At 35.7% G+C, this 22602-nt stretch overlaps 1 protein-coding gene across 3 annotated transcripts in view; it reads left to right on the top strand.

The window, feature by feature from the left end:
• The window catches only part of LONP2 (lon peptidase 2, peroxisomal), a 102243-nt gene that overhangs the window by 26005 nt on the left and 53636 nt on the right, over positions 1-22602 (top strand). For all 3 annotated transcript variants that reach the window (XM_029924809.1, XM_029924808.1, XM_029924807.1), the window contains one exon: positions 7017-7158. In XM_029924809.1, coding sequence (XP_029780669.1) covers positions 7017-7158 — 142 coding nt within the window. The remainder of the gene's footprint in view (positions 1-7016; positions 7159-22602) is intronic.

Genomic DNA, 22602 nt, shown 5'->3' with positions numbered 1-22602 from the left:
TGCAGAGCACCAGCCGGACAGGTCTGAGTGCAGACAGCAGAGTGAGTGGAGCCTTATTTCCTGCTGCCGCAGTGAGCAGTTGAGTCTGTCAGAGCGCCTCAAGCCGGACAGTCTTGCTGAACTTCATGTTCTCTGTGTTCTCTGCTGCTCAGATTAGATAATGCTTTGGAAAAGCGTGAACTTCTGTTTCAAGGTTAACGGGTTTCCTAGCAGTTGCAAGTTGTGAGAAAACATGCTTATCTATAGTGTATGCATTAAAGAACATTGTAAAATGTAGAATATTTTTTAAAAGTTTTTAACTTGTTTAATGTTTTATTTATTTTTGAGAGAGACACCGAGTGCACCTGGGAGAGGGGCAGAGGGAAAGGGAGACAGAATCTGAAGCAGGCTCCAGGCAGGTGGCTGTCAGCACAGAGCCCAATGTGGGACTTGAACTCAGGAACCATGAGATCATGACCTGAGCCTCAGTCGGATGTGTAACCAACTGAGCCACCCAGGTGACCCCCCCAATTTTTTTTTTAAAGAATTTGCTTAACTTCCAATAGAAAGTAATTAAACTGAAGATAAAACTTCTCTCCTCAGGGTCATACCATCAGTCTTAGAGTTGTCAAAGCAATCTAAATTATAAATGAATGCTTTGAAAAGCATGCCAGTGCAGGCAGTGAAGAACTGCCAGTGGCCACGGGTAATTTAAATGCATATTTATGGTTTGGTGAAAATGGATTAAACTTGGATTGTAGGGGAGAAAAGAATATGATGCTTTTTATAACATCTTGTTTTCCATTTGTCTTATTCACGAGATCACTGGCCTTAGGCGATGGTGGGAAATGCTTTTAGAAACTTTCCAATGAAAAATGATTCTTTTTCTATTATTTATAATTTTTCATTCGTTAAAGAAAAATAATTCCAATAGTTTAATAAGTAAGCAATGAGGGCTGCAGATTAGGTCAGGGAATTGATCTGGGTCCCTCTTTCTGGCACCTAGACTGCTTATTCTCACATGTGCCACTAGAGGCTGTAGTTTGCTTTTGTAAAGAAATTGGCACCTTGTACCAGTTTTGGAGAAACTGAATCTAGGGCCTGAATTTTTTATTTTAGCTAGAGAGCTTTGGGGAGATGTTTCCCATTCAAGTGACTTGATGCATGCGTTCAAAGTTTTTTTAGTTTATTTCTTTCTTTTAGCACTGTAGCATGATATTGTGTAAGCATTTGATGGAATTTAAAGAGGAATTTATGGAATTAATGTCATGAGCACATAACCAGTAGGCAGTTTGTCCTGTTTCTTGCCACACTGGTATTGCTTATTCAGTAAGGCTTACAAAGCACTTACTCAGTGCCTGACACACAGTGAGCATTCAGTAAAAAATAGCTTTAATTATTCTTTACTTTTAAATTCTCAGAAGGACAAGTTTACATTTAACGGCTTCAGTGAGTTTATATAAAATTCAGTCTGATTTTTTTTGTTTATTTATTTATTTTGGGGGGGAGCATGAGTAGGGGAGGAGCAGAGAGAGAGAGACAGGGAGAAAATCCCAAGCAGGCTCCACACTGTCAGCCCTGAGCCCATCGTGGGGCTCAATACCACAAACTAAGAGATCATGACTTGAGCCGAAATTAAGAGTTGGACACTTAACCAACTGAGCCACCCAGGTGCCCCAGTTGGACTTGTAAATAGTACTGAAAATATCCTGTTTTGGGCATTATTGTTTAATTTGTGGCAGAATTGTTGGAAATGTATTTCTGTGATATGTGTTAATGGGCAGTATGTAAAGTCACAGTTCTCACCATTTTGTGTGAACATTGTTGGTTTTAACTAGAACTCTTTTTTCAGTCTTTACTGATAACTGATAGATACAAAATTTGTTCAGTGAGTATACTTTCACATGTATGACTATCATTAAGAACATTGAACCTACTATGAGTCTTTTGTACAATGAGGATATGTATTTGCCTAAAAAATACGTATAAATGTAAGCTTTCTAGAAACAAATGGTATACGCAGAGGCTGTGATCATTGCCAAATAAAAGGGATGTGGGTTAGTCTATGAATCATTCTACTGTGGCTGCTACTGAGTACTCCCTAGCCATCACTGTTCCAGATGTTTCATTCAACACTACAGCAGCCTGCCCTTGTGCTACTGGGCCTGATTACCCATCTGCCTTCCCAAATTATCAAAGCCTGGAGAAGATATTTATTTGAAAAGCCGTTTGGAAGCAGATGGAGAGTGGTGGTGGTAAGGTGAGCAGAGACTGAGAGCAGAGTGTGGGCTTGTGTCAGAGCCACGGAGTGGAGGTGAAGAGGAGAGGGGGGAGCAGGAGCTAATGGCTCAGCCTGCGGGCGGAGTTCCTGGGAACAAGTGGTGCCATGTGACAGCTGAAGCATTTTGGAAACACCCAGGTCTTGGCATTTAAGTACTAGTCACATGCTCACAATTAGAGTTCATGCAAAGTTTTGTTTTTCCTCAGCCTCTGAGTAGGCACCTCTGTTCTGCAGTCTTAAAATAGCCAAGGAGAAACAGAACTGCTTTATATTATCTTCCTTGCTTAGGCTCTTGATTTTGTCACTCACTTTTTCTGTTTTCCCATGCTTGGAACTCTGTCTTTTTGCCAGAAACACCGGTTTATGTGAAGGAAGGTGCTAGTAAGTTAGGAATTTATTTTAAAAACAAAAATGTGTCTTTTAGAATTCAATGATAACGAAGTGAGAGATGGGAAAGAAAGAAAGATTTCATTTACATTTAAATCTTAAACTTGAAAAATAGTGATCTGATTTTACATTTGACCTATTGTTTTTGTTTCTATTAATTTTGAGTGGCTTAAAGGAAGAAGAGGCAGGTTTATTAGTGCAGCTCTTCAGTCTTCTCAACATTTCTCATTTGGGTCTGTCTCCATTGGGATTTTTCTGTCCACTTTTGGGAACTCTGTTCCTATAAGTTTTTACAACTTAACATTTTATATTTAAATATTACACATTTTTAAAGAATTTAAATCAGTTCATAGAAATTAAATACAACAACTTCTTTTAGGATGAAATCATGTTCATGTTTATATGAAATCATGTTTCCCTAATTATTTTTCATAAGTTGTTTCATGGTGAAATATACTTATTGCTGTATCTCCAGTTATTGTTGATAGTACCTCTTTGGAAGTAGTATGCCGATTGTTTGTTCAGGTAATAAAATTATATCATTGCAAGGAATCTTTGGCTCAAACAGGATGAGAAGAAAAATAAACTCTTGCTTTCCACATGAATACATTTTTGTATGTAACCTAAAATGTTAATTTTTAAAACATTTCTAAAGTTTGTTTTTTTGTTTGTTTGTTAATTGGTGGGGTGGTCAGCAAAGAGAGAATCCCAAACAGGGTCCACGTTATCAGCACAGAGCCCAATGCAGGGCTCCAACTCCCAAACCCATGAGGTCATGACCGGAGCCAAAATCAAGAGTCAGATGCTTAACTGACTGAACCCCCCAGGCACCTCAGAAACGGTGATGTTTTAAATAAATTAGCTGTTTCATTATTAGTCTTCATAAGGGGAAAATAATCAAAGCAGCAAGCTTTTAACCTGTTATGGTTTGCTTACCATCCTCTTTATAACCTGTATTTGCATGTAGCTCTTCTTTGCCTCTTTAAAATCTAGTTTCATTTTAAGGCCCCAATTCAGGCTTTCTCCATTAATATATGTGTAGTCAGTTATGATCTTTCTCTTCTCTAAACTGGCTGTATATTGTTTATTTTAATGATTAATAAAGGCCTCTGGCATTTGCAGTCCATTCCTGTGTAGATAAGACATTAATGTGGAACAGGTATAAGCTCTTTAGGGTTTTTAGCATGTCTTAGCCTCCGTTTTATCACTCCATGCTGCATAGCACAGTGCCAAACATGGTAAGTGCTCTCTAAATGCTTTGTGAATTCAGGTAAGATTAAAACATAATTATATTCTGGAAGTCTTATGGTCCTTTAAACGAGTGCATCCATACAAATGAGTGCATAAAAGATTTAGGAATGGCTGATAGAAGAATAACAATTTGATTTGTTTGGACATGCTATATTAAAGACTTTTTAATTCCTTAAAGACTATTTTCCTTTTGAAATTATTAAGATTCTTTTAAGGCTTATTACTCCCAGTTGGAGTAATATACACCTTAATTTGGAAATAGTTTTTAGAAAGGAAAAAAATTATCATGTTTTTTTTTTTTACCATACAAAGATTATCACTGTTAACGTTTTATTTCCTACCAGACTTTGCAATGGACAGCTTTTGTCCTGTTTTTAAAAAAAAATTTTTTTAATGTTTTATTTATTTTTGATACAGAGAGAGACAGAGCCTGAGAGGGGAAGGGGCAGAGAGAGAAAGAGACACAGAACCAGAAGCAGGCTCCAGGCTCTGAGCTAACTGCCAGCACAGAGCCCGACGCGGGGCTAGAACCCACGAATGTGAGATCTGACCTGAGCCGAAGTCGGAGGCTTAACCGACTGAGCCACCCAGGCGCCCCTTGTCCTGTTTTTAAAAAGCAATTCTAATCCTATTCTTTTGACTTAACATCACGACATATGATTTTTATATTACAAATTCTTTGTAAATGTCACCTCAGTAGTTTGCATTGTAGCCCGTTAGAGCTCTTTAATTGAGTAGGCATGAAAAGGTGATGGTAAAATGCCTGTTTCCCCCCCTTCTTTAAATATCAGGAAAGAGGTGAGTAATGTTTTAATGTTTATTTATTTTTGAGAGAGACAGATCATCAGTGGGGGAGGGGCAGAGAGCAACAGAGACACAGAATCCAAAGCAGGCTCACAGACCCACTCTCTGTCATCAGAGTGCTCACTGGCTCTTTACAGGAGGCTGTGTATTGGTACTCAGAAACTAGGTTGTAACTGCATCAGATGAATTGTAGGGCTAGTAAATGCTGTAAATAGTGCATTATTGGAAACCTCACTTTGTGAGAGGTGGTCAGGAAAAGTTTTTTTTTTCTTTTTATACTTTATTGTCAAGTTGATTTCCATGTAACACCCAGTGCTCATCCCTACAAGTGCCCTCCTCCATGCCTATCACCTCCCTTTCCCCTCCCCCTCTCCCCACCAGCCCTCAGTTTGTTCTCAGTATTCAAGAGTCTCTCATGGTTTACCTCCCTCTCTCTCCCCAACTATTTTTCCCCCTTCCCCTCTGTTAAGTTTCTCCTGTTACACTTACTAGTGAAAATATATGGTATCTGTCCTTCTCTGCCTGACTTATTTCACTTAGCATGACACCCTCGAGTCAGGAAAAGTTTTTTAGAATTTCTGGGTATACATAGGTAGGAAGAGTATTCAGGGCAGGAAGGTACCATATTAACCAAAGTTAAAAAACATAAAGGGTATAGTAGGATTGTACTTGTGAATAATTCAAGAACATAATGGCAGCAAGTTAGGAAGACTGGTGGGGACCACGTTGTGAAAAGCCTTGAATTCCAGACAGAGGAATTTGGATTTATGCTGTAGGCTCTGCGAAGCCGTGGAGGGTTTAGGAGGAGTTGTTTATGGACTAGTATCTGTATTTTTGCTTCTTTAGAAAGGTCACCTGCCTAGAATATTATTTTCTCCCCATGACTTGAGGTCATTAGTACCTGCTTTTGAAATCTGCCTGTCAAAAACAGTATGGAAAAGAAGTTGATGCAGCAAAAGTGACTCATAGAGGCTTTGCATTTTCTTTTGTTTTGCTTTTGCGTTTTCTTTTGTTTTAATTTCCCTTCCCTACTTATTCACAGAATACTGGCTAATCTGTAAGTTCTCTAGAGAAATAATTTGAGAGGCTTTTATTAATTTTGAGTCTTGTTCTTCCTGTATTCCATCTAAAATCTTGAATGTGCTAACTCCTTATTGTCACAGGACAGTGTTTATTGTATTTGGTTCCAGGGCCTTGGTCACCCTTTCTTCGATGTAAGGCATTCTCACAATGTATTTAAGGCTTTCTTGTCTTTTCAAAGGTCACTCTATTTATTCTGGCCTGCTTTATACCAGTCATGTGGTGAAACTGAGTCCTGTTCCATGAATCGGCTTTTACAGATCGTAAGATAACTGTTGCTGTTACGTTTACTGTTGACCAGTTTCTTGTAGGCAGCCCTTTTATGCCTTTTCACAAACAGCATCTGCTTTGTGCATGGCTTAGGCACCAAGGTTATAATTAAAATTGGTAAAGTGCTACTTAAAATTAGGTTTTGCTGGCTTTGTAAAAAAGGCACTTTTTTCAGTTGGACAAACATACTTGTTTTTATTCATGCCACCCTTTACATCTGTCACAATTATGTAGATGATTCTTGTTCAGATATAATAAAGGAGCCTCTAATACATGAATGCACAACAAACTATCTGGCTGGACTTGGGCATAACAGTGTATATAGGATGAACACAGTTTTATTTAAAAGGCCAGAATTAATGGAATTTTGATATACATACTGTTGACCCCAAGACTATACTTTCAGGGATCATTTCTATGGTTTGTTACATACTGTCGACCCCAATCTTACTATAATTACAGACTATTGCCTCAGAAAATAAAATAATTGGGGATTTTTCTTTCTTCTTTTTGGTCTATGTTTTGAGCGGCGTTTGAACCAATTCTGATTTCCTTCATGAAGATGATAATGATGTTTTAGCCAGTCGTGGGACAACCGTTTTCAGTGTGTGAAAAGATGCTCGTGGTGAGGGAGAGTGGGGAGGCTCTTGTGGGCATTTTGAAATACTGAAAAGTCAGAATCACAATACATGCTTAAGTATAATGTTTTTAAGTTTCACTAAATGACAGAAACGAGCTACAGTTCTTCTAGTATTATGGATAACTTACAGCCAGCATTGAATAGAAAATAAGAACTGACTCTAATAACTCTTGGTTGTATCAAAGAACTTTTTAAATGTATAGTACTTCTTTGCTCTGCTACTGTGATAACTCAATGACTTTTTCCCAGGCCTGAATTTTGATTTCTGAACGATACCGCTCTTGCCTCCTGCCGTCGTCTTAACCTGCTGTCTGCTTTCTCTAGGCGCACCTACGTTGGCAGTATGCCTGGTCGTATAATCAATGGCTTGAAGACTGTTGGGGTTAACAACCCAGTGTTCCTATTAGATGAGGTGGACAAACTAGGGAAAAGTCTACAGGGTGATCCTGCAGCAGCTCTGCTTGAGGTAAGAAATAGAAACTTCCTGATCTGTGATCTGAGAGCAGATCATTGTATTCGGTAGCATGTACGTTGATATGGGTGTAGTCATGGGAGAAAGTGTGATATGGACTAAAATCTGAAAGCAAATTGATACTTAAATTGAAGTGTCTTAGAGATCTCTTCTTTTTCAAATAATTCTCCTTATTTATCTTTTCCTTTTTGTTTTTACCAAATAGTCCAAATTTTATACATGCTTTTTGTTTAGAGACCAGTAATTCTATGAGATTATTACAAAACACAGCAAGTTGTCTTCTCCCTGGGATCCCCCATTCCCACCTCTACACTTTGACCTCTTTAACTTTTAGATGATTAGACCATATACAGCTTCTGATATCATCTGTCGATTACCCTCTGTAGGAGATGAGTTTTCTTGCTTTCTTCCCTCCTCCCCTTCTATATCATTTTTATACTCCCAGTCTCCCAATCTAAATTATATCCTGATTTTGTGATGTCACTGTCAAATACATTATTACAGGTTTGTAAGTGCTTTTCACAGCTAATAAATGGTAAACTGATCACTTTTCTTCTCCTGCCCTCCTTTTTGTTTTGCTGTACATTAAAAAAATCTTTGTAGGTTAATAATGGTCTTGTTTCTTCTGTTTACTTCCAGCAGTTATGTAAATCTCCTTTCAAGACTTGGAGACACTTTCCAAGTGTTATATCTGTTTTATCTTCTTGACGCCTCCAGTGTGAGCTAGTTGTTGTCCACATCTGGTACCTAGCTGTCTTGCTCAGATCTCTCTTCACTTCCTGCCATATTGGATTTCCTGTTTCCTGTAGTCCATGCCTTCCGCTTTCTTGTTTTATTCTCTCACTTTCTTGGTGTTAATCTCCCAGAAACTTCCTGAGAAAGTCTGCATGGGTGGGAAATGTTTTTAAACTTTGTGTATCTGAAAATATCTTTATGGTTCCCTCATGCTTAATTGGTAGTTTGCATTCTAGTTAGACATAATTTTCCTGCAATATTTTGAAGATGTTTCTCCATTGTTTTCTAATGTCCTGTGTTTTGTTGGTAAGACCAAAGCCTTCTGGTCCTGTCTTTGTGACTTGTTTTACTCTGAAAACTTTTAAGATCTACTCTTTATCCCATTTTTCTGAATTACAGTAATCGACTTTGGCATCATTCTCTTTTTCTCCATTTTTGCTGATGCTTTGAAGATTCTTTGAGTTGGAAAATCCTGTCCTTTATTTCTGTAAAATTTTCTTGAAGATTTTTTTTTCTTCATTTTTGGGGGGAACTCCTATTAGTTGGATATGAGATCTTCTATTACTCATCTTGTTTGTTTTTTGCTGTACTTTTTATGAAGACTTCCTTAGCTTTATCTAGTAATCCTTCTATGAGTTTATTATTTCAAAGATCTTTTTAACTTCTCTGCTTGTTCTTTTTATAGCACATTGCTCTTATTACATGGATGTAATATGTCCTCTTTGTGAAAAATATACTACTAAATTTATTTTCCATTTTCCTTTTCTTTAAGCTGCTTTTTATCTATTTGTTATATGTTTTGTTTTGGTTTTTTCTGTCTCTTATATTACAGTCTTCTGTTAGATGTCTGGTAATTTTTGTTTATTCATATTTAATAGTGAGGAACACAAATGCTGATTTCTCCAGAGAGGGCTCCTTAAGTCTCTTGCCTTTAGAATTAAGGCTCAGCTGCCAGCTTCCTGGGAAATAAGCAGTGGGGAGAAAGGTGTGAGTGGGGACTGTCACTGCATTCAGCATCCTGGATGTATGCATTCACCTGAACTGTTGTTTTCAGTAGAGTACATACTCCACTCAGCTGTGCCCAGGGTCACCTGGATAGGGAACGGTTGTTTTATGTTAAGATAATAAACTTCCAGGTTTTCCTGGGATGCGAGAAGGGATCTGGGACCTGACTGCTTCAGAAATGTAATTTAACCAGTCCTCCTTAGTTTACTACCTTTGATTCCCCAGCCCTTACCCTGGTTTAGGTAAAATATTAATATTCAAACTGATTTGTAAAATTGAGGGAAAACTTGCTTTGTGAAAGTTTGTGGAGGTTTTTTCTTACTTATTTCCTCGCTTTGAGTTCCCTCTGGCTTCCTGTTTCTTGTTTTTGTTTTTGTAATCTTAGAACAGGATGACCTTGGGACATGTGTCTTGTAAGCAGGGAGACCATACATTTTGGTTTGCCTGGGACAGTCCCATTTTCTGCCTAATTATCAATTGCACTCTCTTTTAGCCTCAGAAGTCGGTCCTGTTTGGACAATAAAAAGTACAGTTGCCGTACTTGAAAGCCACAGAACTTGGAGATAAAGAGTTTCACTTGGTTTGGTTTGCCTGTTTTTATTGTAAAACAGTTCTGACTCAGTGACTGGTTTACTCTTCAGAACTACAAACAATAAAATAGTGAACATTAGTGAAAGTTCTGTGGTTTCTTAGATGATTGCTTTAGACTTTCAGTTTAATTTATATTGGCGCATTTATCAGATAATCTGACGGACTCTCTCATTAGACAGTCACAGTTACCCTGTTGAAAAGAATTTGAGAGTGATTCCCTGATACGTGGGTTTCTCAACATACTATTTGTGAAAGTCCTAAAACAAATCCACCAAAGACAGCTTCATAAGTAGTAGGAGATGATTAATCCCCCTGTTTATTACACAGTATATTTTAGGTCTTCACCTAGTGCTTTTTAATGAGTTAGTAACATTTGTTGGATTGAGATGACCTTTGATAATAAGCAGCCGGCATAATGATATTTCTTTGTCTGAGATAGAGGTTGGTATTCACTTTTTTGGCAGTTGATTTATTAATATTCCAAACAAAAGTATTAAAGCCTCAAATAATACCTCAAAGTAAATGATACCTTGGATCACATAGTTATACTGTAATAGTTAATTAGTAGTTTAGTTTAGGAACATCAGTTCCTTACAGACTGGGGTTCTGTTTGTTGTTGTTTATTCATTTTGAGAGAATTGAGTGGTAGAGAGAGAGGGAGAGAAAGAAAATCCCAAGCAAGCTCCACGCTCATCGTGGAGCCCAACAGGGGGCTTGATATCACATGACCATGAGATCATGATTTGAGCTGATATCAAGAGTCAGGCTTTTAATCTACTGAGCCACCCAGGTGCCCTGAGACTGGGATTCTATAGAGTGACGCAAGATACATATACAAAAGAAATGAGTATCTTGGTACCCGATGTCCTTCTCCCTCCCACCTGCCACAGTCCTTGGTAGAAACCGAATTTCTAGCTGTCAGCACAGAGCCCACCGTGGGGCTCAAACCCACGAACTATGAGATCATGACTTGAGCCGAAGTTGGATGCCCAACCAACTAAGCCACTCAGGCGTTCCAAGTGCATTTCTGAAATACACTTTAATGTGAATGGACTAACAAAATGCATGGATACTTTACCAATTTTCTATATAAACAATATTTATAGTTCTGAATATATAATTATATATATTATATATGGATATATGATATATATATATTTGTATCTCCAAAGTGGAAAAGTTCCTAATCTAGACATAGTGAACTTTTTTTTAAACTGAAGTTCTTAATTAGAATTAGATCCATTTAGTAATTAGATTGAGTTTTGTATATTTACTACTTGGATAAGCAGACCTAGGGTCTTCTAATCTAAGCTCTACAACGATTGTCAAAGAATTTCAATGGAAAGGGACTTAGGAACCATCTAATCCAGCTCCATCCTTTTAGTAATGAAAATTTTGAGGTTCTGGATGTTACCCATATTTACAGTATAAATTCTAAGACCTAGAAGAGTAAAAAATGTCTTTAATACTGATATTATGAGAAAGGTATGGGTGAAGACACATTTTTCCACTTTCATTTCTTACTATCTCTGGTTGAGACTGCCATTTAATGATCAAATTAAGCTACATTAGGGAAATAACTTTTCAGTGCTAGCAAACCCTGTTAACCAGTGCCCAAGACATAATTGCAAGTTAACACAAAAATATCTTGATGTCTTTGTAAGTATTTTTCTTTTTATACCCAGCTTTCATTTTTTTGGTCTTCTTTTTCTTGTTACTCTCCCACTTTCCCCCTGCACGTAACACATAGACAAGCTGCCACCTGACTATCCACAGCCCTCTAGCCCTTAGCTATATTCACAACCAAAATTACTGTTTCTCATTTCTACCCTATTTAACACTCCTGTTATTAGAGTTTGGTGGTGACTAGATTGTGTAGCTGACTTTACCTGAAAATTAATTTTGGAATGGGTTGAGGGAATTATTGTTAATGAATTTGTGACTTGATAATCACAAAGACTTTGTTTTCCTCTCTTGACCATCCTCAGGGATGCTCTATGAGGGGATCATTAGCCAACCCTGTGGCCCAAATCCGGGCTGTGTGTCTTGGCAAGGACCCACTACAGGATTCAATAGTAAACTAAGAAAAGGAAAAATCTGCCTAAGAGAAGTATAGACAGTAAATTGTTAAGTTGAGAACCAGTAATTTGGCTAATAAATTAAGAAATAGAGATGAGTTGGGTTTACTCTTTATATATCAGGTTTTCAGGAGCAAGCACATTTCAAAATATCTTGTTCATTTGGGAAAACATTTTACCGGTATTTAATCAATTATATATTCTTATTTTTTATATGAAGAGTAGGCAATATTTACAAATTTAGAGAAACCTCTTTTATATTAATGAGCCTCTTTTACAAAAAGAAATAAATAAAATTTGTTCTAAAAATATTTGATCAGCTTTGGGCAATTTTAAGTCAAAAGTAGAAATAGGCATTCATAGTGAGATATAAGCTGTTTGCCCCAATTAAACCAAAGCAGCTGACCCTATTTAAAAATTATTATTTAAATCTGTTGTATTTACTTAATTTTCTACAGTGTCAGTGAGGTATAATTACATATAGTAAAGTGGGTATATTTAAAATGTATAGTTTAATTTTGATATGTGTATAAATCATGAAGCCATAATTATAATCAAGGTATTAGACAAAGTTCTACTTCTAAAACAAAAAATTCACTAGAGGGCATCAGCAGTAGGTTAGAACTGGTAGATCTTTAATTTTGAAGATCAATTGATAGAAATTTTGCAGTCTGAAGAACAGGAAAACAAAATGACTAAAATGAACAGGTCAATATGGGATACTGTTAAGTACACAATATATACCTGATTGAACAGGACAGGGGAGATAGGAGCAGAAAAAGGTTTTGAGGGGATAATGGATGAAAACTTCCCAAATTTGATGAAAAACATAAATCTACACACTTATGAAGCTTAGTAAATTTCCATATAAGGTAAGCACAAAGAAATTCATAGATGGATACCATAATAAAAATCCTGAAAGACAAAATAGAAAACTTTGAAAACAACAAGAGAAAAACAGTTAGTATATCCATTAACATTTTGATCAGCATTTGGATTTTCAAGTTTTTGGCTATTACAAATCTATTGTGAATACTCACATACAAGTCTTTGTATGGCTGTGTATGTCTATTTTCCTTTGATAAATACGTAGGAGTGGATGGCTTGGTCAAATGGTAGGTGTCTGCATAACTTTTTAAGAAACTGCCAAATTGTTTTCCAAAATGGTGGTTGTACCATTTTACATTTACCCTTCTAGTGTATAAAAGTTCCAGTTCCACGTTTTTGTCAGTCTTTTACATGTGGTAAGTTTTTAAATTTTAATCATTCTGGTAGGTATATTGTATTATCTCATTGTGGTTTTAATTTGCATTTCCTTAATATTAGTGATATGTTGAACAGCTTTTTACATGATATTTGCCTGTATCTTGTTTTTCTTTTGGTAAAATGTCTCTCTTTTTTTCTTTTCAGTTGATTTTTATTATTGAGTTGTAAGAATTCCTTATATATTCTAGACAGATTTTCTTTGTCAGTTACATATTTTTCAGATATTTTCTCCAAATATTTTATTTTATTAATGTTTATTTGTTTTTGAGTGAGAGAGAGAGAGAGAGAGGGAGGGAGAGAGGGGCAGAGAGGCAGAGAGAAAAAGAGACATAGAATCCACAGCAGGCTCCAGGCTCTTGAGCTGTCAGCACAGAGCCTGATGCAGGGCTTGAACTCACCAACCACAAGATCATGACCTGAGTCAAAGTCAGATGCTTAACTGACTGAGCCACCCAGGTGCCCCTCTCCAGATATTTTAGTAACAGTGTCTTTGGAAGAGAGCCAAAAAAATTTTTTTTGTTTGTTTTTCAAAGTCCAGTTTATTGATGTGTGTGTGTGTGTGTGTGTGTGTGTGTGTGTGCATTTTCTTTTGCATTGTAATTAAGAAATCTTTCCTAAACCAAGGTCACACAGATTTTCTCCTTTGTTTCCTTCTAGAAGTTTTATATTTTTAGCTCTAACATTAGGGTCTGTGGTCCATGCTTAGTGAGTTTTTGTATACAGTTTGTGGTATAAAGGTCAAATTTCCATTTCTTAGGATTTTTCCCCCATTTCACATATGTTACTTATTTGTTCCAATACTATTTGTTGAAGTATTTTTTTCCCATTTGAATTGCCCTAGTAGATACCTTTATCAAATATTAGTTGATAGATTGTGTGACTGTGTTTTATATTTCTGAGTTCTCTGTGCTATTCCATCAATGTATGTTTATGCCAGTACCATCCATACCAACTTGATTACTGTTACTTTATAACAGGTCTTGAAATTATATAGTTTTAGTTCTCCAACTTTGCTTTTCTTTTCCAGAAAAAAATTGGCTATTCTAGATGCTTTGCGTTTCCTATATGGAAATTTTAGAATCTCTGCTACAAAATAGACTGCTCATATTCTACTAGGATTTTAATTGACATTTCGTTTCAATCTGTACTTTATTTGGGGAGAATTGTCATTTTAAAAATACCATTCCTTCTTATCCATGAACATTGAATATCTCTTTATTTTTTTAGGTCTCCCTTACTTTTCAGCAGTGCTTTAGCCTTTTCAGCATATGCATCTTGTACTTTGTCATATTTATCCAAAATTATTTCATAATTCTTGCTTGTTTTTTATTTGAATTTCTGATTATTCCTAGTATGAAGAAAAGATACAATTTACATTTTGTGTTTTGACATCATACCCTATATTCATTTATTCTAGTCCATTTCTCTTTCTGCCTTTTTTTGTTTGTTTGGTCCCGGTATTTTATGTTAGGGCTTTCCTCCAATCTTTGATGTTTCTTGGTTGTCCTTTTATATAATGTATAACATCAAGATTATTAAAAGTTTTGTGGGCACATGCAAGGTAACACCTTGTGGGCTTTACCACACAGTGAGAATTTGGGAATGGGTTCCTCAAATTTTAGGACCTATAGATCTTATTTCTTCCATCAGTTGGTATTTTCCAAGAAAGGTCCCTTATTATTTCTGCTAGAGGGAGTTAGGCTATCTGTATTGTAAAACCTATTGTTATAAACAGCCAGTAGTAAAAATTTTGACTTTCACATTGACTCAAGAGTGTGAAAGGTAATTGCTTTACATTTCTAAATATTTATGTTTTTGTTGTAATTATGATGTTTAATATATTAGTTTATTAAGATCCATTTTCATAAATATTCTGCAGGTTTTAGGAAAGACAGTTTATTTGTAACATACTGACTGTTGAAGTATATATATGTATATCCATGATGAAGGAGTCCACACATATAAGTGTGTATATGTGTTTGCACATATGTATATGCATACACCTAAAGAGCAGCAATGTGATAACAATTATATGTGGGTATGTGTTACAAGATTGCTATTCCCAGGATTTAGATCTTTTTTCTGAACATTAAGATATATGTTAAACTTACTATGGTTTTTGTCAGTTTCATTTTGTAATTTCTAATGGATTTTTAAAATTACATTTTAAGAGTATTCATTTGTTTGAATCATTATTATGGATGTTTTCTGCTGCACAGGCATTTGTTCCATTCATGGTTTCCAACCTCACTTTCTACTTGGGTTAATAATACTTGTACACTTCCTCCTTCCTTTGTTGTTACTATATATCAGGGATAACTTTTTCTATCTCTTAACTTTAAATGTTGTTTTATTGGTATATCACATAATCAAATTTTAGATTACCTTTATATACCATATGGAAGTCTCTGATATTCAGTAGGCTTTGTTGAATTATTATCTAACTCAGGTTTGGAGCCTTTTGTTTAGTTGTTTTCTGTACCATTTTTAAGGAGTCTTAATTACTTCCTTTGAATTAAGTCATTAACTATATGGACACTTTGTTCAAAAGGCTTTTATTCTGTTTTTTATACTATGTGTGATACTTTTAAGTTAAAAAAATCACACATCTCAATTTCTATAATCATCAGTATCATACATGAAATTGGATATATTGTTCTCCCCTTTCATTAAATCAAAATGAAATAATACCCAGTAATCCACCACATCCTTATCTCACTACCTGGTTACTTTAAGTGATTTCTTTTTTTTACATTATCTTTATCAGAAACCATTTTCAACTTTTTTATTGTTTCTTTTCTTTAATAGCCCTCTCTACTTCTTTCCTTTTTTTTTTTTTGATAGCAGTTTTAGATTTATAGCACAATTGAGTGGAAAGTACCAAGAGTCCCATATAACCTCTTACCCTCCTTCCCCCAGTTTTCCCTTTTTTAACATCTTGCATTAGTGTGGTACATGTTACATATTCAGCAGTCGATGGACATTTGGGCTGTGCCCACCTTTGGTTGTTATGTATAATGCTGTTGTAATCGTTTATGTACAAGTTTGTGTGTACAGTAGGTTTTCAGTTCTCTTGGGTCTATATCTAGGATGGAGTTGCCAGATCATATGAAAATTATGCACTTAACAATTTGAGAAACTTAAAAACTGTTTTCCGAAGTGACCATATCATTTCAGTATTTCACTGTAGATGACAGTTCTAATTTCTCTGCATCCACAACTACACTTTTATTATCCATCATTTTTATTTTAACCATCATGTGTTTTAGTAGGTGTGAAGCCATAGTTTACTGGGATTTTTTTCTAATAAAGCTGAGCATCTTTTCATGTGCTTATTGGCCAGTTGTATATCTTCTTTATAGAAATATCTATTCAAATCCTTTGGCCATTTTTAACTGGGTTATTTGTCTTTTTCTGTAAAGTTCTTTACATATTCTAGACACAGATTCCTTTTCAGGTACAGGATTTGCAAATATTTTCACCAGTCTTAGGGGCTTTCTTTTTACTTTCTTGATGGTGTTTATTGAAGCACAAAGATTTTTAGTTTTGATAATGTGTAAATTATATTTTTCTTTTGTTTGTAGTTTTGCTGTTATATCTAAGAAGCTGTTGCCTAATCCAGGGTCATAAGAATTTTTTTGTAGGAGAATTTATTCTTAACATTTTCTTCTGAGAGTTTCATGTTTTAGTTCTTGCATTTAGGTCTGCAGTAGATTTTGACCTAATATTTGTATATGGTGTGAAACATAGAGATCCAGCTTCCTTCTTTTGCATGTGGATATCCAGTTGTCCTAAGCATTTTTCTTTTTACATGGAATGGTATTGTCACCCTTATTGAAAATCAGTTGATTGTAAATGCAGATGTTTATTTCTGGTCTCCCAACTCTATTCCATTGATCTATATTTCTGTCCTTATTCCGGTAACACATAATCTTAATTACTTTAATTTTGTAGAAGCTGTTGAAATCATAAAGTGTGAATCTTCCAGATTTGTTCTTCTTTTTCAAGATTGCTTGGCCATACTGGGTCCTTTGTATTTTCGTATGAGTTTTCGAATCAGCTTATCATTTTCTACAAAAAAGGCAACTAGAATTTTAATAGAGATTGCATTGGATCTGTAGATCCCTTTAGGGAATTTTGCCATATTAATTGTAGTAATTCTTCTAATCCATGAACATAGGAGTCTTTCTATTTATTTAGGCCTTCTTTAATTTATTTTAACAATGTTCTGTGGGTTTTGAATATATGTCTTACAGTTCTTATTAAACTTAAGTGTTTTATACCTTCTATTGGAAATTGATCTTTTTTCATTTCTTTTTCAAATTTCTTATGTAAAGAAATATAGTTGACATTTGTATATTGGTCTTTTATCCTGTAGCCTTTCAGAACTTCTTTATTAGTTCTAATAGTTTTTTCAGTGGATTTTTTTAGGCTTTTCCATTACAGATCATGTAATATGCAAATAGAGATACTTTTACTTCTTTGCTGTTTGAATGCCTGGAGATACATTTTTTCCCCCTAATTGCCCTAGCTAGAATCTCCAGTATAATGTTTAATAGAAATGTCAAGATCTCTTCAGATTTTCTATTATTTCTTGATACAAATTGCTTTTAATAGTTTTGTACTTTTCTAGGAATTTTTCCATTTCATTTAGGTTATCAAATTTGTTGGCATACAGTTGTTCATAGTATACTCATATTTTTTCATTTCTGTAAGGTTGATAGCAATGTGACCTGAGTCATTCCTGATTTTAGTAATTTGAATGTTCTCTCTCTAGTCAATATGTTCCATAGTCAGTATGGCTAAATGTTTGTCAATTGTGTTGAACTATTCAAAGAACCAAGTTTTGATTTTTGATTTTCTTGGTTGTTTTTGTTTTTACTGTTTTGCTTATTTACTCTAATTTTATTTGACTCTTCCTTCTGCTTGCTTTGGATTCAGTTTGCTATTCTTTTTATGCTTTCTTAAAGTGGAATGTTAGGTTATTGATTTGAATTTTTAAACATAGCTTTTATAGCTATGAATATTCTTATAAGCACCACTTTAGCTGCATCTCAAGTTTTGTTTTTATTCATTCCAAAATAATTCCCAGCTCTTGCAATTTCTTTTTGATCCTTTGGTTATTTATGGTTTTCATATTTTGTGAATTTTCACATTTTTTTTCTTACTCATTTCTGATTTCATCACGTTATGGTTAGAGATTGTACTTTGTATGACATCATTCCTTGCAAAAAAAAAAAAAAATAGCCTTGCTTATGGTCTGTCCTGGAGTATGTTCCTTGTGCACTTAAGAAGAATGTGTATACTGCTGCTGTTGTTGTCTAGATGTTTAGTATGTCTAACTGATTATAGTATTGTTCAAGTCTTCTATGCTTTTGTTGATCTTTTACTAGTTTTACCTGCTGTTCGATATATAGAGATAAGACTTAGATATAGATTATCTCTATCTGTATATATACACACATATATATCAATATATCCTGTATAGATATATAGATTTATTATAACTATGCAGTTCTGGAGTCTGGGAATTCCAAAATCTTCAGTATGGACTGGCAGGCCCAAAACCTAGGAGAACTGATAAGCAGATGAAATTCAAATGCAGTGTGCTGGAGAATTTTCTCTTGCTCAAGGAGGCCAGTCTTTTTGTTCCCTTTAGACCTTCAACTGGTTGGATGAAGCCTATCCACAAGGTGGAGGGCAGTCTACCCAAAGTTCACTGATTTATGGGGCACCTGGGTGGCTCATTTGGTTAAGCAAGCGTCTGATTTCAGCTCAGGTCATGATCTCGCGATTTGTGAGTTCAAGCCCCTTGATGGGCTCAGTGCTAACAGCTCAGAGCCTGGAGCCCGCTTCAGATTCTGTGTCTCTCTTTCTCTTTCTTGCACCTTCCCCACTCACCCGCACTTTCTCTCTCCCTCTGTCTCTCTCTCTCTCTCTCTCTCTCTCTCTCTGTCTCAAAAATAAACTTAAAATGTTTTTAAAGTTCACTGATTTAAATGTTCATTCAAAAACACTCTCTGGGGGCGCCTGGGTGGCTCAGTCAGTTAAGCCTCCGGCTTCGGCTCAGGTCAGATCTCACGTTCATGGGTTCGAGCCCCGCGTCAGGCTCTGTGCTGAATGCTCAGAGCCTGGAGCCTGCTTCTGGTTCTGTGTCTCCTTCTCTCTCTGCCCCTCCCCCTCTCATGCTCTGTCTCTCTCTGTATCAAAAATAAATAAAAACATTAAAAAATAAAAAAATAAATAAATAAAAACACTCTCTAAGTTGAAATATAAATCACATATAAAAACTTAGCTTCAGTTAGTCCCCCTTCCCTCTGCCCTCGTTTGTGACGCTATTGTCATATAAAATATGTCTGTATATACTGTAAGCCTATCACTACAGTTGATTCTCATTATTGCCATAGTTATGTCATGTAAAATTGTAGCAAACACTGAATTAGTGAATACTGAATTATTGCTCCTAGGAGATAGAGGCTTCTTTGAGAGTCAGTTTGTCAGTTGATCAATACATAACCATGTTTTATCTGTGTTTCTATTTAAAGTTGCCTTATTTAATGTGTATTATTTATTAGTTAACATTGAATTCATGACCATTAACCCTGTAACTCATACCTAAATGAAGCTAATCTAACACATGTATTTTGTCCATTAGGCTTGTCATAGTCTTGCACTTAAAAACACTAAACAGTACTTCAGTACTGCCTTTGAGAAGTCTAAACAGCAAAATCACTGACAGAAAGCACAGTAGTGCAGAAAACATGGCACTAACTAGACTGCAAGAAGAATACTTATTTAGAGTATGAGAACTGAAACAAGACGGCAGGACATCATTTTGTTTGACCTCAGTTGGGAACATATGCCTTGAGCTATGAGTTTTCCTGTGTCTGCAAATGACTACAGAAGCACCACAAAGAATTAATTTTGGAGTTATAAGTAAATTCTAGGTATTTGGTGAATTGGCAAATGCAGAAACCACAGATAATGAGAAACAGCTATAATTATTGATTTAAAGTCCTTTGAATCAAATAAGAGGTCAGAGTTTTCACTGGTATTATTTGTTTCTCTGAGTAGTTACATCTTAGTGTCCTTTCACTTTAGCCTTTAGTATTTCTTATAGTGTGGTCTGCTGACTATAAATTCTCTGTTGTTTTTTTGAACCTAGGAATGCCTTAATTTCTCCATGTTTTTTTAAACTTATTTATTCTGAGAGAGAGACAGAGTGAGAGTGAGCAGAAGGGGAGAGAGAGAATGCCATGCTGATAGCACAGCGCCTGACACGGGGCTCGATCTCACAAACTGTGAGATCACGACCTGAGCTGAAACCAAGATTCAGGAACTTGAGTGACTGAGCCACTCAAACATCCCTTCTTCGTTTTTGAAGGATAGTTTTGTTGGATATAGAATTCTTGGTTGACAGATTTTTTTTTCTTTTAGCATTTTCACTATTTCCTTTATTGCTTTTTACCCTTCATGGTTTCTAATGCAAAGTCAGATGTTAATCTTGTGGAGGATCCCTTGTTCTTAATGAAAGCAGTAATTTCTTTTATTGGTATAAAGGATTAATCTTTGGCTTTGGCTTTCGACAGTTTGTGATGGATGTAGGTATTAATCTGAGTCTACTTAGTGTTTGTTTTGTGCATGTGTGTGTGTGTATCTATATATGTATATACACACTATACACACACTATAAGCTTGTCTAGATGTGTAGATTAACAGTTTTCATCAAATTTGGTAAGTTGGTGGCTTTTATTTTTTCAGATATTCTTTATGTCCCTTTCTCTTTCTTCTCTCTGTCTCAGACTCCCATTATGAGTATGTTGGTAGTCTTTATAGCATCCAGTACGTCTCTGAGGCACTGTTCACTTCTTTGCATTCCTTTTTCCTTCTGTTCCTCAGACTGGATAAACTCAGTTGACCTATCTTCATTACTCTAATTTCTGCAGGTGAAATTGCTATTTACATTTAACCCCTATAGTGAATTTTTTATTACTATATTTTTCAACGCCTAGATTTCTATTTGCTCCTTTTTTTTTAAATATAGCTCTTGTCTTTTCATTGCTATTTTCTCTTTATAAGGACATCATTCTCATAGTTTCCTATAATTCTTTCAGCATGATTTCCTTTAGCTTTTGCTTTTTAGTTTTGGTAAAATTTGCCATCTTCTCCATTTTTAAGTGTACAGTTCAGTAGTGTTAGGTATATTCACATTATTGTGCAACCAATATCCAGAATTTTATCATCTTGAGAAACTGAAACTCTGTGTTTACTAAATAGCTGTTCTGCATTTATCCCTCAGCCACTGGCGACTACCATTCTCCTTTCTGTTTCTGTAACTTTGTCTAATCTATGTACCATTATTAAGTAGAATCCATTAGTATTTGTCTTTTCATAATTGGTCTCTTTGCTTTGCATAATGTCTTCACTATTCATCCATGCTGTTGCCTTAGTTTTATGAACATATTTACAATAAATGATTTATAATCTTTGTCTAAGAAGTCCAAAATCTGGGCTTTTTCAGGGAAAGTTTTATTCACTGCTTTTTTTTTAAGTCATAATTTTGTGTTTCTTTATGTGTGTCATAATTTCTTTGTTGAAACTGAACATATAAAGTGTTGCAATTATATTTAAATAATATAATAAGATCCACAACCCCCCCCCCCACCAAGAAGTTGTTGTTATTGTTGCTATTTGGTGATTCTCCTGATCTCTTTCTGTAAGTCTGTATTCTTTGTTGTTTGTGGCCACTGAAATTGCTCAGTCTCTTTAGTGGTCAGCTAATTATTTGGGACAGAGATATCTTTAAGTGCTTAAACCCAGAGGTCTTCTACTGTTTGTCAACTTCCACTGTTTGTCAAAGGTTGTGTGTGTGTGTGTGTTGAGGCATGCCTTTAACCTTGGGCAGATACTTTAAAACTGTGTCTTAGCTAGCACTTCCTGCTTGTACACAGCCTCAGTGTCTGCCATAGGTGAACTTAGGACTATTTCTGATCTTTCTTGTCATACTTATAGTCCTGTATATTTGCCTGACCTTCAGGATTCCCTGGAAAATTTCAGAGCTTTTTAAAGGACCCCATGAGTATCTCATTCCCCAGTTTTTCCTTTTAAATTTTTGATCAGCCTCTTGTTACCCCACCTGGTATTGCTGCCTGAGGCAGCTGCAGTGTTAAACAGTTGCTACTGGTTGTTTTTGATAGATGCCCCAGGGATAGGGCGATTCACACATTGTGTTTTCTAAGTCAAATCAAAGAAAGATAAAGCCTGAGAGTGGAGCTTTTCCAGGGAACTGTCCAACAGGCCAAATATTGACAGTTCTCTGGGGAAAGGGCTTTTGGGAAGCTCTTTTTTTTTTAATTTTATTTTTATTTTTTTATTTTTTTTAAATTTAATAGTTTATTATCAAATTGGTTTCCATATAACACCCAGTGCTTCTCTCCACAAGTGCACCCCTCCATGACCATCACCCCCTTCCCTCCCTTCCCCTCCCCCTTCAGTCCACGGTTCGTTTTCAGTATTCAATAGTCTCTCATGATTTGTGTCCCTCACTCTCCCCAGCTCTTTCCCCCTTTCTCTCCCTTAGGTCCCTTAGGTTTCTCCTGTTAGACCTATGAGTGCAAACATATGTTATCAGTCCTTCTCTGCCTGACTTATTTCACTTAGCATGACACCCTCAAGGTCCATCAAGTTTCCTACAAATGGCCAGATTTCATTCTTTCTCATGGCCATGTAGTACTCCATTGTATATAGAAACCACATCTTCTTG

This window comes from Suricata suricatta, chromosome 16, assembly GCF_006229205.1.
Source record: "Suricata suricatta isolate VVHF042 chromosome 16, meerkat_22Aug2017_6uvM2_HiC, whole genome shotgun sequence".
NCBI lineage: Eukaryota > Metazoa > Chordata > Mammalia > Carnivora > Herpestidae > Suricata > Suricata suricatta.
Note: the sequence above shows the minus strand (reverse complement) of the source record. Positions and strands in the feature narration are given on the sequence as shown.